We start from the raw sequence: 14972 nt of genomic DNA, 5'->3' as shown, positions 1-14972 counted from the left end.
ACTTGAAATCGAAGCGGAAGGAAATAATGTTATTTATCTGAAGATGTTTTGCTTACTTTCAATTCGATGAATTTATATTTAATTGAATCATTGGGAAGGGGAAAACTAGTCTTTGAATATCATTTGAATGTCTTCTGATTCAGGATTATTTGTTACCAATCTCATTGGTCATCAGTGGAAAGCATCACGTTACACCAATCAGAAGTTGACTATATTTGCCTCTGAAATATAGTATTAAGACAAAAAGATGGGCTTAGCTACAACAGAATTGTGAAGTGACTATAAAGGAACAGTATACTATATACTACTCATTTTATCTTATATATTAAATTAAGAAAGGTGTATGCAGTAAAATCGCATAAGAAGTTGCTTGTTGTTTGAAGGTAACACTCAAAAGGAATTAACGTATTTCCTTAATTGTAATGCCTCATTCATTGTAGAAAAATCGAATGGTTCTTCAGGGATTTTCGCTTTATTAACTTTAGTTTTTCGAACTTGAGACTTTTGGCTGGGATTTCATCGGAATACTGTAAATGATGATTAAAATAAAATTTATGAATAATTAATATTAGATTAAAAAAAACCATGTTTTTGAATATGTTTCAGATTTCTGTATCCAATATCTGAGAAAAAGGACTGAATTAAGAATTAGAGTTCGAGACGGCCACCAGTTGTTTTTACAGACAAACTCTCAGCCAAAGGACATTTGATGAGAAAACCTTCCTTGGGCCAATTTCCTGAATTACAGTATGATTCAGATTGTTTCCTGATGCTAAGAAAAACATTTACCCAATCTAAATGCAAATGCAGCTTTTTGAGAGATATGCAGATTTTTGCAAGTATCATTAACTTCAGTGATATTGGCTCAAACAGGACAAAAGAATTTTATCTACAAAGCCACTTGCGAACTGTCTTTATTCTTCGACTTGAAGTGCCTGGAAAACGTGTATTTATTATTTCTTCACTGCTTTACATTGTTGTCACTTATAAGCATGCCGTTCTGTTGCCCTTTCAATTTTTCCCAGTCCACTAGTTTCCGATGCTGATCTTCACCCACTTCCAACTGTAGCTGATTTATTATTATTATTTTTTTTTTCTATAAGCGTATACTCTTGGTGGTCTTCTACTGTTATACTTCATTCTGAACAATGCTGATTTCATGCTCCCTTGTAGTCTTTTGACCATTTCGATGTTTTCTGTTTAGGACGCTATTTTTGATATACTAAGACACTTACACTTGCATGTGACCATCCCAATAGTTCGAGCTGCCAGCCCATCTAGCTCCCGTTTTTCCATTACCTCACGCGCATATGCCTTAATGCGGATATCGTCTGCCACCTAGTTAAGCCGGTACTGCTTGCTACTTGTGGTATTCACGTTTCTGATGAATTCCGTTTATCGAAAAATGCATCTAATATTTTGATGAATGACTACATATTAATATATTTGGATTCTTTTAAAAAATTGGAAATAAGATCTATAATCAGGCAAGTGGTCAGTGTGCAACAGTTACCGCTTCTGATATCTGTAAAAATCAAACTATATCATTATCCTTTAAATGCAGAAAATTCTAAATATTTCACCTCTTACGCAGCATGTGAGGATAATATAGGATTGCGTTCGCGTTCAGCATATTTTCAAAACAAATTTATGCATATCTATTCGGTCCTCGAAATGGGAAGTAGTCACTGGAAAGGTTTTTTTTTGTCACTACACGGTCAAGCCATCATATTCTGATATAATAATTAGCATATTTTTATATGTTAAGGTCTAACTTTATTGAAAACTGAAGTGCGCGAGTGCTCCGTGTTGTGGTCGAAGAACAACTAAGAACGCCTGTCTGGACTTTCCGACAAATGTACATGAAAATATAACGTAGCGCCTTAAATGGTATGTCTTGGGTGAAGTGACCTTAGTACAACTTTAAAATTGGGAAAAGAAGGAAGTCCGGACACCTCTGTGGTGAGTCATTTTCTAAGTATACTCACTGCTAAACGCTTTTCAGGATTATACTGCTTACACTGATTTTAACGAAGGCCCCAAACCATGTAGAATAAATTCTTTGATGATGTATAAGGTTATCCTGAGAAGCGCTTCGAGGGAAATTAATACGCAGAATGGCCAGTACTTTAATATACGACGTCTATATTTAAGATTATTAGTAAAATAATCTTAAATATTCTAATATAAATATTAGTAAATATTATAAATATTATATAAATTTATATTCTAATATAAATTCTAATATCTAATATAAATAAATATTCTAGCAAGTATTACTTTATTATCGAATCTTATTATGGTCAATTTCTAAGGACGGATCTGTTACTGTATTAACAGTTGATTAGAGATCCTTTCTTAGAAAATGACCATATAAGATTCGATAATAAAATTAATACTTTTTAGAGACATAGACTTAGGACTAGATTATATAAATGGTGATCCTATCATTTTTCTGTTGACCTTTCGTTGTAAAGATTAATTGGCAAATATATTTCAGTAAAACAAGTATAACGGCTGAGTTATATATGTGTTCTTCTTTACGTTCAAACTTTATTTTAGTTTAAAACTAAACAGTTTTATATGAAGGTATATATCGTGGTATGACCATTATCGTATACTCACAAACGAAGAATGCTTTGTGCTATCTAGTCTCCCATATAATAATGTGGAAGACCAGATAGCGCAAGGCTTAAATACTTGGTTTCTTATTAATTTCATGCAAACTAATTAATGAACAATTTCTTATGAGTTTAAGTATTAACGAATAATGTCCGAAGTAATTTTTCTTATCCAGAAATTCTTTGTTGCATTTTCTCCCCGAACTGTTAAACTTTAATATATCAATTTTGATTAATAATTTTCATATTTGTTTCGGCGACTGATAATGTCCTTTTGTAACTGTGCAGCAAATCATTGTATTTAGATTACGGTCTTGTCCACTTTTGATTTTTAATTATTATATTTGCTGTTTATTATATTTACCGAGCCGCCGTAGCTCAGTCAGTATAGACAAAGCCCTTTGGTCGGAAGGACCAAGGTTCGATTTTCGTATGAGACCGGCTAACTCATCTTTAGTCTTTCCATTAAAGGTGAGTTAGCCGGTCTCATACGGAGGTAGAGGGTTTTTTCACCTGGAAACTTGGATTTTTTGTCCCTCACAACAACCAGCCCATGAACAAACACAGATCCAGTCATAAAAGACATACTTAATCCCTCATTAGGAGGGCTCAACCAGACCTAAGGGACGATCGAGAAACGGGGGGAACCCCCACACGAATAAATAAATTATATTTACCTACTTTTATATTAAAGATCGTTTATCATTCATTTTCAATTCAGAATTGTATTTCGCTGTTAGTTATGAATACGTTGCTCAAATTAATCCATGGCTTCCAGACTGAGTTCACCACTGTGCACATTTTTGTGTTGCAGAACAATATTTCTTTGTATATTGCAGAAATATTGTTCTGCAACTTACGCATAAAAGTGCTCAACATCGTCATCATAAGGATGTGATCGGTGCATCAAGAAGACAAGTATGTCTTCTTGATGCACCGATCTTGATATCAAGAATGCAATGATACAGTCAGTTTCAGCTCCTCCTAGTGCAGTTGTGGCATATCGCCTTCTCCTTGGAAAGACCTGGGTTCGAATCCCGGCTATAACACGAACTTTCACAAGTACTTTTAAACTGAAGGCGAGTTAGCTGGTCTCATGCAGTGCGGATAAAATTTTCTTCCCACAAAACAGACAAATCGAGAAAACGCACAATTAACAAGTATAATATCTGGCCTTAGTTGCTTCGACTGTCATTTTAACTTTCCAAAGTAATCAGACAGTTTGTGATATTTCAAAGATATTCTTCCGAATATTTATTTATTTTTCCTTCATGCTCTGATTTGGTTAGCCTAGAGCAGTGGTCGCCAAAGTGGTCGATATAACATTGTTAGGGGTCGATAGAAAAATATAAGATATCATTGTACGGGTAATATTTAATTCGGTTAACTTGGATTACCTACATCCTGAATTACAACGCAATTAAGAATGAATTGTGGGAACAGTGACATGAATAGGACCTCTAAGATGGAGCAAGGTCATGAAAATAGTTACGGAGGCCAATCAAGTAGGCCAAAATGACGTATTTACCAATAAACGGATGAATTTATTATAGGTATATTATTTAGACTTATTACTTTTGCTTAATGACTTCAAAATAAAATAAAATTTTATATTTTATATATTATTTATCCCTCCTATCAAATATGTAATATTAAGACGGACGTCAAAAGTATCCCTTTGATGTTAAGCCAATATAATAATATATACTATATTATACATACAATAAACACTGTAACTATAAAATAAACAATCTAAAAAATCACATAAGCGTCTTTTTTTGCTTGTCCTATTATGATTACGTAATAATAAAATAGAGGGGGTCGATAAAAAGTCAAGAAACTCTTGAAGGGGTCGACGGTCAAAGAAGTTTGGCGACCCCTGGCCCAGAGGATAACTCATCCTGAAATTAGAATGTGTGGGCTGCGGATTAGAATCTCACCTCAAAGTGGCAACACTGTATGAACTGCAGCAATTATCCGACTTCTGGATATAAAATACGAGTAGTATAACTGTTCCAAATGTGTCCATTGTCAGTTTCATATTTACAATCTTTCGTTGGTGGGAGGTTAACGTAGGGAAAAATGTTTTTCTTCAAGTATTGCACAGCAAAGTGGATATTAGATCCAGCATTATTTTAGTAAGTTTTCAAGTATATTCAAAGAAATATTAATTTAGGGGTAAATAAACTTTTACTCTACACTATTAAAATTCTCATTTCACAGATTGCTATTAGTATCATAATTATGATGAGCAATTATTTCATACACTTTTTTTTTTTTTTTATTGTGCAAAGCTTTTTATTAAGAAATAGCTACTTAGCGGTAATGAATAAACTTTGAAGTTGAGATGGAGCAAAATATATAGACTGTTCCTGAAATTTATTTGCGAAAAAAAATAAAAGTAATCCTTATGACAACGAACATTAACTTTTAATATGTATTATGTTCCCTGTATATTCTTTTATATATTTTTTGATTTGTTCTTCGTAACTGGTTTTCAACACTATTGCTTTCTATTATGTGTGTGTGTGTGCGCGTGCGTTATCCCTCTGAGTCACATCAATTTTGATATATCCGCCTTCTTTAAAATGTGAAAAAGAAATTTAATTTCCCTCCCTTTTCACTCTAAAAAAAAGAAATGCCTTGTTACTTAGACATGTTAAGAGGGCAACGTAATTATATTTTTACAGAGGTTGTCTTCTAAAGAAAAAAACGCAAGTGCGTGCCATTTATTTTTGCCAATGTCGTTATGCGCTAATTATAATGTTAAGTATACTGCGAATAAATAGGCAATTAAGCTATTGAACCTGTTAATAAGCATCCTAATTTTTGGCAAACTTCTTTAGAGCTCTTGTCCGTAATTTTGATGACTAGAAATTAAAACATTTCCCTGTTCTTCGGAGATGAGCTTTGTTCATCTCTGAAGTATGTTGGCGTTATAGTTTTCGCCTCTATTTGTCTTAAATGACAAATAGATGATTCCTGGTTCAAATAATTACTCGTGATGCAGTTTTTCCTATCCGTGCGTTCAAGTTTCTCTAAAAAGTACAAATTATATTACACGTCGCATTTTATTGGTGTGTGTGTATACACACACATGTTAAAGATACCAAGCAATTTTATAAACTTGGTTTTAATCCTTTATTCCAAGTAAGCAAACAAGCAAGTTTATAAATTTGCTTGGTATCTTTAACGTATAGTACACCCAAAGTAAAAAAACTTTCACATATACGGTATATATATATATATATACACATGAATAAATAAGAAATCCATCTGACTAAACGCATCTCCTTTTTCCCTTTTTTTACAATCTTTTGTGTATAACTTTTGAGAAGAACTTACGAAAGTACGCATTTACACAGTTTAAAACTATTTTCAGCATAAATTTGGCTCATTTTGCACAACATAATTAAGAGATTTAAGCACAATGAACTTGACAAAGTAATCTAGGATATCTGCATAAAACGTGTACCGAAAGAAATACGTTCATGATGTTCGGCTGGAGTCGTCAACCAATCAATCGAATTTGGACGCCGACTTCGCAAAGCAAGGCAAGAATGACAATATTAGTGTATACAAGGTTTCATACTGGACAAACTGCTACTTTAACAAGCCAACTTTATTTGAAATTTGAGGTACTTGAAGTGGTCAAAATGTTAGAATCTGGGAATGGCAGTAGGTGTTTTTTATGGTTAATTTACTGAAATTTCGAGAGTTATAAAGTACAAAGAGGTCTCAGAAGAACAGTCTACTATAGAGATACCGCCATTTTGATAGACAACAGTGACCTCCATTGTAAATGAATTCAGTTTTTATCAAAAGCAAATAACAGGATATTGTAAGCGGTGAAGCCATCAGAAGTGCTTTCCGTAAATTAAATCTTTGGGTCATGTGTTCTTCGAATTAGAAACATAATCTAGCCATACGACACGTTGGGTTCCAGACCACTGTCGTATAGCGAATCACTACTTTTTTTCTTTTCTTTTTTCCCGGCAATACGATTGTCACGTTAACAACTAGTATTAGCTATTGTACTTGTTACTTCACCTTTTGCAGTGCAACAACAGTAGTGCGAGGTAAGTTTTGCCTGAGTCTTATCTCAGTATTCAATAAACCATCGTCACTAAACTTAATCGTTATCTTAGTATTTAATTTCTTCTTCTCACTGGAAGCAACAGCACCCTTACTTTGAATTTTTTTTCTCTGTTATTGACAACAATGAAATATAATAGTCATAAATAGTTTGTAATTCATAGCGAAACACCTATGCACACAGATGCAACGGCATCGTAAACAGTTCGCGAAAATCGCTCGTCGCTTCTAAAATCGTCGTATGAACGATTGTAGTGTTGTATAAATGGCTATTGGTCATATTGAACACCGTCGATTGAGCGGATCGTCGTAAGGCGAGGTATTATATATCCTTAAGTTATATTATTTGTTTTAATGGATGATATGTCAGTTCTCATTACGATCTATGGAGAGCTGGCCCTCAACGCATTTCGTTTCGGTTTCAACCACACAGTACATGAAAACCTTGACTCTAGTAATAAAGTTTGTTGTGGATTACAAATGCGAAGGGGGGGGGATCTAGAAAGTTCTTCTAAACACCTAAACAAAAATTAATTACTTTTATGTCTTCTTATATATCCTAAAAGAAAAAGAACAAATTATTACAGTTTGATGAAACATGGGGGTTAAAGGGTTTTAAGATATGTGTATATATCAGTTACTTGAATATAATTTTTGTTCTAGGTGTTTATCAGAACTTTCCAGACCCCCCTCTCGTAGACTCTCATTTTGATAGAGGGGAAAAAAAAAAAGAGCTTATATGGCATTTTATATAAGTGCTGTTTTTCTTTGTCTTCTTGATGGTGTAACTAAAATCGACTTTCTTTACACTGCGACAAAACAAAATGGCTGCGGAGGATTTTTGTTGAAAAATTAAAAAAAAAAAATTAATCACATGTACAGTGACACGCGCATTTTCCAGATTTGAACATCATCGAGCCCATATGGTAGTGACGATCTGTAAATAAGAGGCAAGCACCCCTAGAGATTTTTTTTTACAATGCACTGTAGCACAATAAGCGAAATTCTGGATGACAAGGAATATTAGCTGGCTTGGTTGGCCCAGGAATTAACGAACCTGCTCTCCAACATGCGATCTGCAGGTTCGAATCCCTCCATGGGCGTTAAGTTTGTGATTGTCTTTTAAGTGGGGGACGAATTAGATTGTCCTGTGTGGGATCACCACTGCACTTACTGGAGGCTTGAAATGACTTCAAAAGTTCCATGTTTGATCTCTAGAGCAGGGTTTCCGGATTATATCAAAAATAAATACAGAATATATAAACTATTTGGCTTGCCCACCTTAGTAAAGTTTACAGCATTTCGTCAGTGGGAGTCTACATAAATAAATATTATCCACTTTGTCCATTTGATTTCCATTAATATCCAGATTTGCAATCCTCCATACACGTAATTTGTATAATGCAGAGATTAAGTACTAAAACTGTTTGCTGTATCGCCAGGTATACATTTTCGCAGTGCCATATGTCTTCTTACCTTCATATGTATACGGTAGAAACTATATTTAAGGATATCTGTTTTCGCCCTAGGAGGAACAATTCTCTTGGAATCAACTGTTACTTTTAATGGTAGTATTAAAAGTAACAATTGCATAATAAGATGAAAACGACAGAAAATGGGAACAGTAATCGATAGTTCTCAGTTATATTTGGAAATTAGTTGCCTAAAAAAAGATGGTCTTTTATGGTTGCAGCTTTTTGTTGGTTATATGTGAATGAATAGTTCCATGTAGTTAATTCGTCTTGTAAATCAATGTACTAATATCGAATTGATATTGATTGTTATTGTAGGCTTCGGTGCTAAGCTTGCTGGTGCCTTGCTTTTGGTTTATTGTTGTTCCTATTAGAAATAAGCACCTTTTAATGTTGATATTTGGGGAAAAGGCTTCACTCACTGATTTTATAGATGGTTCTCTTAGTGACTCGGATACTTAATAAGTAAGAGCAACTGTTAGTTATGCGCAGAGAAAGTTTAATTGATCGACGTCTGTGAGGCGATCTTTTATGGAATATCATGGATGATCAATGTGTGATCACCTGTGATACTCTTACTTTGGAGTCTTGATAGTTTCCTGTTTTGAATAGGATGGATCCTGGGACGAGGGTATCTGCTCATTATGTGTAGACTGCATTTATATTTTAAGAGAGATGTCACTATGAGTTTCTTTGATTATCATCGAGAGGAAAGAATGTTATTTTTTACTCTTTTTTTCTCTCACTAAGATTAGCATTATTATTATGTCTATCGGTGAATTACGAAAGAAATTCAGTGATCTCTCAAGTTCCAGAGGTTGTGATGTCAAATCTATATATCCCAATCAGATGTTAGGTTCGAAATCGTATGTGAGAGGATAGTCACCTGAAATGCTTCCTGTAGCTAGCTGAAAAAAGGTGTTCAATTAACTTCTGAAATCCATAAATTTGCTCTCATATACATAGAGATCGCTTATCTTGCTTGTGGGACATTTAAGAGCAAAGTTCATAAAAAAACGATTAATCAACCGTCCTATTATGTTATGAATTTTTTTGTGTCCTTTAAGATTTGTCGTGTAGTACCTAGTACTGATTCTATATTTTGCGTGTCGGGGTCGACGCGTTGCGTGTTACCACACTGATACAATGAGCACGAGTACTCACATCTGCAAGTAGAGAACATATTAAGTTGTTGACCTTCTAATACATTAACAAATTATATATTCCGGTCATATACTAATTTTGAACTTAACGGTTCGCTACAGCATTCCATTTCATGCAACCTCTGGCACTGAACATTATTTTAACTGTCAGCTTGCTAAATCCCATCTAAGGCTCTTTTCCATATCATCGTACAGTATTTCATTCACTTCAGGCATATGATAAATTTGATTCACCTGTTCTGGCGCTGTTGTTTCATTTATTTTGTAGCTAATGAGACAGCTCTTTGAAATGCCGGTAGAAAGAATGACCATATTTTTCATATATATAAAAATTAAAATGTGTTTACAATAAACGTAAATAATTTGAAGAATAGGAACCCCCCCCCCCTTCTTAAACAGATCTTACTTTCCTTTACCGACGGAGTTTTACTAATGACTTTCAAGCTCTATACGTACAGTATTCTACCCCAGACACAGGTTTTAGTAAAATGCCGTATGTCACTAGCAGCTTTCTGTAGCTTGGTGCAATCACCACTGGGATTTTTGTTTTAGACTCAAATCTGAATCAGAGTAGGATAATATTAGTAATCTGAATATTCGTGGGATAATCGTAATATAATTAAAACAGTGTGGAAGTCTTTAATTAGCCCTCCAGAAATAATTAATTACACTGTAACATAATTTTAGAAGATAGTATTGTATCAGATTTTGAACATCTCGATAAACTGCTGCATTGCATCGTCTACAAAAGTGAAAACACCACAACACTGCATACCACTATGTATGTCACTTTTGTTATAATATGTGGTTTGTGGATTCACAGTCCACGTATATTCTACCCACGATCTTAGCCTAATGTCTCGCTTTGCATGTGTTTCTTTCATTCTAGGTAGTATGTAACATGATTATTCGGTTCCTATGTATCTTTAAAAAGTCTTCGTTACAGGAAGATTTTTAGAGGGAAGTTATCTGTGCTCTTATCCGTTTAATTTGTTATCATTGTTTTTAATATGAAGTTATTATTTGCACTTTTTTATAGTCATATTAATTAATTTTATTGCTTTTAGATGAACCGTCCAATTCAAGTGAAGCCTGCCGACAGTGAAAACAGAGGAGGTAAGACGATAAATAAAATGGTACGCCTTTTTAAACTATGTCGAGCCTAAGTTTAAGCTTTTTTTGGGCGAAATGAAGTCGAAGGTTTCGATTTCATATTTATTAGTCTCGAATGCATATTTGCTACAAAATATTAGACTTAAAAGCAGGTTCCTTGTTAATCTTATGTTTATATTCATATTAAGTTTCATAGTGAAAAATTGATGTGTGTTGTTACTCTCTGAGTAGGACAGAATTTCAGTCTAGTTAGTTGTGCATTAAATATTTCGACATATACAATAAATAAGGCATATAATTGAATGCAGGTTGAGGAAATAATTTATTCTAATTAATTAAAACCGATATATTGCCATTAGAAAATCAATATTTGGCATACTTATCACTACACTTTTCTAATGATGTACCACTTACTAGCATGTTTGGAATACAAATCTATATTAAGGTGTTAAGCAGGGCTTGCCAAAACGAGCATACATCATCACCGTCAACAGTGTTATTTCTCAACGAATATTTCTATAGTTATTGGAAAGAGGCCATATGTTTCCAGGTGTGGTGAATAGGTGGGATATAGTTTTGTTCTGTCATCTTTGAGTTGTGATCATTTTTGTCGTCTTTGAACAGTACGAAACGATGCACTGTCCTAACAAGCTGCTTAAATAATTTTGGGTTTTATATTCATATCTATGAGTAATTTCGAGTTGATACACATGGCTATCAATTGTAATATAATAACCTTCAATTAGCAACTTGTCAGCATTTGCGAAATTGTTGAGCAGTCAGTTTCATTATCTAGTCTGGGCTGAATGAACACGAAATAATCATATTTGAACTTTTTCTACTAAAATATTATAGTGTCATATGATTCTCATCATTACAAAATCATCTTTATGAATATTCTTTGGTGTCTTCCTGACCTAAGAGACAGTTGCTATCACGGTGCATTTCCATCTTTCTCCAGTGCCGCTTCATAGACGTGACGCGAGATAGAAGTTTTAAACTTTTACTTAAAATAAGCTCTCACAAAAATCGTAAAAAAGTTTAGTTATTAGATCTAGATTAAGAGAATTATTTAATCTCTCATTATGTAATTCTTTGGGATAAAGAGAACAGTGGCGCACCCAGAGGGGGGATGGAATCCCCCCCAAAGAAAAAGGAAAAATCACTAGAAAAATTTCCCAAAATCTTTCCCTCATTAAAATTCATTTTTTTTTTTTTATGTTGTGTCGTGTCTTCTATTTCTATACTACTTAAGAATTAGCGATCATCGAAGATGCTCAGTCCTAGGTTGTATGCGATGCGTGGTGTGTATTCTCAAATCTTCTACTCAACTCTGCTCCCTCCAAGATTAAATCCTAAGTGCGCCACTGAAAGAGAACGAGCATCTGAAACTCATAACTTGGCTTTTTAGATCATTTTACGACATTATATTTTGAGTACAATTGTATTTGCAAACTTTATTGCTTTGCTGACGTTATATTTAAATTGAAATTAGTGCATATAACTGTACACAATCCTACAAAACCGTGTTACTAGGTTCTATTTGTCGAACTGTCATGTCAGGCTTGATTGTTGTGTACATAACCGAAGACAAATTCTGTAAGTTAAAAATAAGTATGAATCGCATTTGCGTTCGATATACATGGATCATTTTCCATATCATGGAATAGTTGAGATATTTCAAATCCATTTTATATTATTAGTCTATTATTACCATTATAAGTCTAGCTCTCTCTCTCTCTCTACTGAGACTTATAGCTAACTCTCGGCTTTTAAGTCCTCTTGATTCTCCTCCCTTAAGCAAGGCAATATTGTCGGTTTACAGTAATTATCTACTACAGTACCCTTAAGTGGAAATTTTGTCTTATACAGTTGGGGTTACAGCATATCTCCCACACTACCTTCGTGAATTAATTAGCATTTATTAAAGCGCTCTTACTAGATTATGATACTGTGCTACGTATCGGGTCGACTTGTTAACGGCTGTTATCTACTTATTTCTTAATAAAATAAAGCCAACCAATTTATTAAAAATATGGTTCCATGGGAAAATGGCCTAAAAAAAAAAAAAAAAAGCACGCATCTGTTAACACTATGAATCTAGTGCTTCCAGAATGCACTAGGAGGGCACGCCGATCATACCTATAATAGACAGTAAACCAAAATTCATGTTTTCCAAACCTGCATGTAGGAAGATCGCTGTAATTTCTAAAGAATTCGGTTATAGAAACTAGAAAATCCGTAAATTCCTTTAATGGAAATTTTAATGGAAAATGAAAATTTGAAAAATTACACCACATTTACAAATTACACTTAATATGGATGCGTTTGATATGCAATGATTGGTGAATTAGTCCCTTTTTTTGAAGACAAGGCCATCTTTTTCTCATATTGTGTCGCTTATGCAAAAATCTTTCTTCACCAGGAAGAATCTATTACAATTCAAGGCAAATCATTAATGCTAGACAATTTTGTGTCCTGGAAGACTGTTTGTTTACATACGGTAACCTTGTTAGGACATACAAAACATATTGGTTTAGGAGAGATGTTGGCGACGTCTAGTAGTGGTGCAGTTCTACTGTCACAGATTAATCTAAGAAATTACTGCTGGAAATTAATACTAATATGTATTCAGTAAATGTTTAAATTCTGAATTAAATATGCATATATTCAATAATGATCTGATTGCCATTCTGCAGTGAAACATTTTCCATCTTGGATTGTCAAACACACAGTAGATCGAGGAGAAGAGCAATAAAAATTAGGCCAATTATTTGGGTTTAGGTGTTCACAAATTCAATATTCAACGTTACGTTACACATTTGTCGAACTTGTAGATGCCGGTTTCGTGTATTGCTGTTTTTTTACTCCATTTTCAAGAATTAATCTTCACGCAAGTATTTGATTTGACAGGATTTCTTAATTATTTTTATTTAATTGGCTCGCTGTCAAAGTCACGAGATTTTTTTTTCTTTTCCTGAAAAGAATAGTGGCTTTAAGAAATGTGTCTACTTCACAGTAATGGATTGGATGATAAAGAGCAGTGCTATCTATTGCTTATATTATAGTGAGAGGTAGAGTGTATTTTCCAGGCGTTTTTTTCTTTTTTGAACCCCATGGTTTCATCTAACATTTTTCTGCATTTATAGGGGAAAAAAAAAAACTATCTTTAACAGGTTTTTTTTCGTCTTTTATGTGAAGCCTAATTAGCTTCACATAAAAGAACCATTCCCAGAGTACTAGTGCAAATGATTTCCCGAAGAACATCTTTATATTATATATGTAAGACAGTTTTGCTATTTCCATAATGGCACACACACTGGTTGAAAACACGACTTTTTTTTTTTACCATTCGTTTCTTGAGAATTGGTAATTGCAGAATATCGATTGTCGTATATACCTAGTTAACTATTCAAATTAACCGTTCGGTTTGCATAGTGGGAAATTGTTCACACAGTTGGATAAAATTAATGTTTTTAATGAGAAGAGTAAACGGCAACTTTGTTCACTTGTTTAATAGGTAAAATTTCTTTCTGTTTCGAATTTATTCACAGTTACGTTGATTATGTAACGATAGGTTTCAGTTCTACGTTTCACTTTATTATTTCACTTTCTACGTTTACGTAGAAAGTGAAACAATATAGTTACTAATAAGCACCAAGAAATATAATTTACAGTGAAAACAAATTTTGTTAATGTATTTCTTTCTTTTTTTTTTTTTTTACTTTCTCAAGAATTTTTGTAGTTTTTCATTGATGATATCTAAGAAGATTAAAACTTAGAGAAAAAAAAGTATCAAGTGTTGAAAACTAATATATATATATATATATATATATATAGATTCTTGCATTTCCCATTATTTTGAAGATTTAGTTTTTGCTCCCGTTGTTTGTGAGACATTATTTGTATTTCTAGATAATTAATAGTAATCAGTAATAAAACACCTAAGGAAATGAATGACGATTATGAAATTTTGGCACTATTAAAAATTCGATATGTATAATTCTGCTATTATAGGGAGTCCAACTGCAATGACAGTTTTAATAGCAAATCTAAATACAAATTTAGATTCAATCTAAATTCAATCAAGCCAGTTAAGAATTATTTTTGTCATTTTAAATCCTTTTGTCAATTAAAAAAGCGTAATTATAGAAGGAAAAGAAAAAAAATATATTTTGCAAATAAAATAATTTGATAACACTGAAAGAATCATCAGTCACTCTTGAATCTAGGACTGGTTCAAAAACGAAATTGAATACACGTAATCTTACCAGCATAGTTAAGTGTGCGGGGGGGGGGGTGTAAACTTCTGATGAACACTTAGAACAAAAATTATGTTAAAGCAACAGATATAACCACAAGAAAAAATATATCTTAAAACCCTTTAATCCCATATCTCATCAAATTATAATAATTTGTTCTTTTTCTTTTAGGATATATAAGAAGACATGGCAGAGGTTTTTGAAGAAATTCGAAGACAAAGAGGTGCGCGCCATCAAGTTTTCCGT

At 33.4% G+C, this 14972-nt stretch overlaps 1 protein-coding gene across 6 annotated transcripts in view; it reads left to right on the top strand.

Annotated features, from left to right (window-relative positions):
• The window catches only part of LOC150100308 (CUGBP Elav-like family member 4), an 865263-nt gene that overhangs the window by 375810 nt on the left and 474481 nt on the right, over positions 1-14972 (top strand). For all 6 annotated transcript variants that reach the window (XR_016549221.1, XM_090402317.1, XM_090402318.1 and 3 more), the window contains one exon: positions 10419-10467. Coding sequence is in view for 5 of the 6 variants with exons in the window: in XM_090402317.1 (XP_090258443.1) it covers positions 10419-10467 (49 nt within the window). In the remaining variant the exon portion in view is untranslated. The remainder of the gene's footprint in view (positions 1-10418; positions 10468-14972) is intronic.

The sequence above is a fragment of the Typopeltis vanoorti genome, chromosome 13 (assembly GCF_054136105.1).
Source record: "Typopeltis vanoorti isolate ZY-2024b chromosome 13, IOZ_Tvanoo_1.0, whole genome shotgun sequence".
Classification (NCBI taxonomy): domain Eukaryota; kingdom Metazoa; phylum Arthropoda; class Arachnida; order Uropygi; family Thelyphonidae; genus Typopeltis; species Typopeltis vanoorti.
Note: the sequence above shows the minus strand (reverse complement) of the source record. Positions and strands in the feature narration are given on the sequence as shown.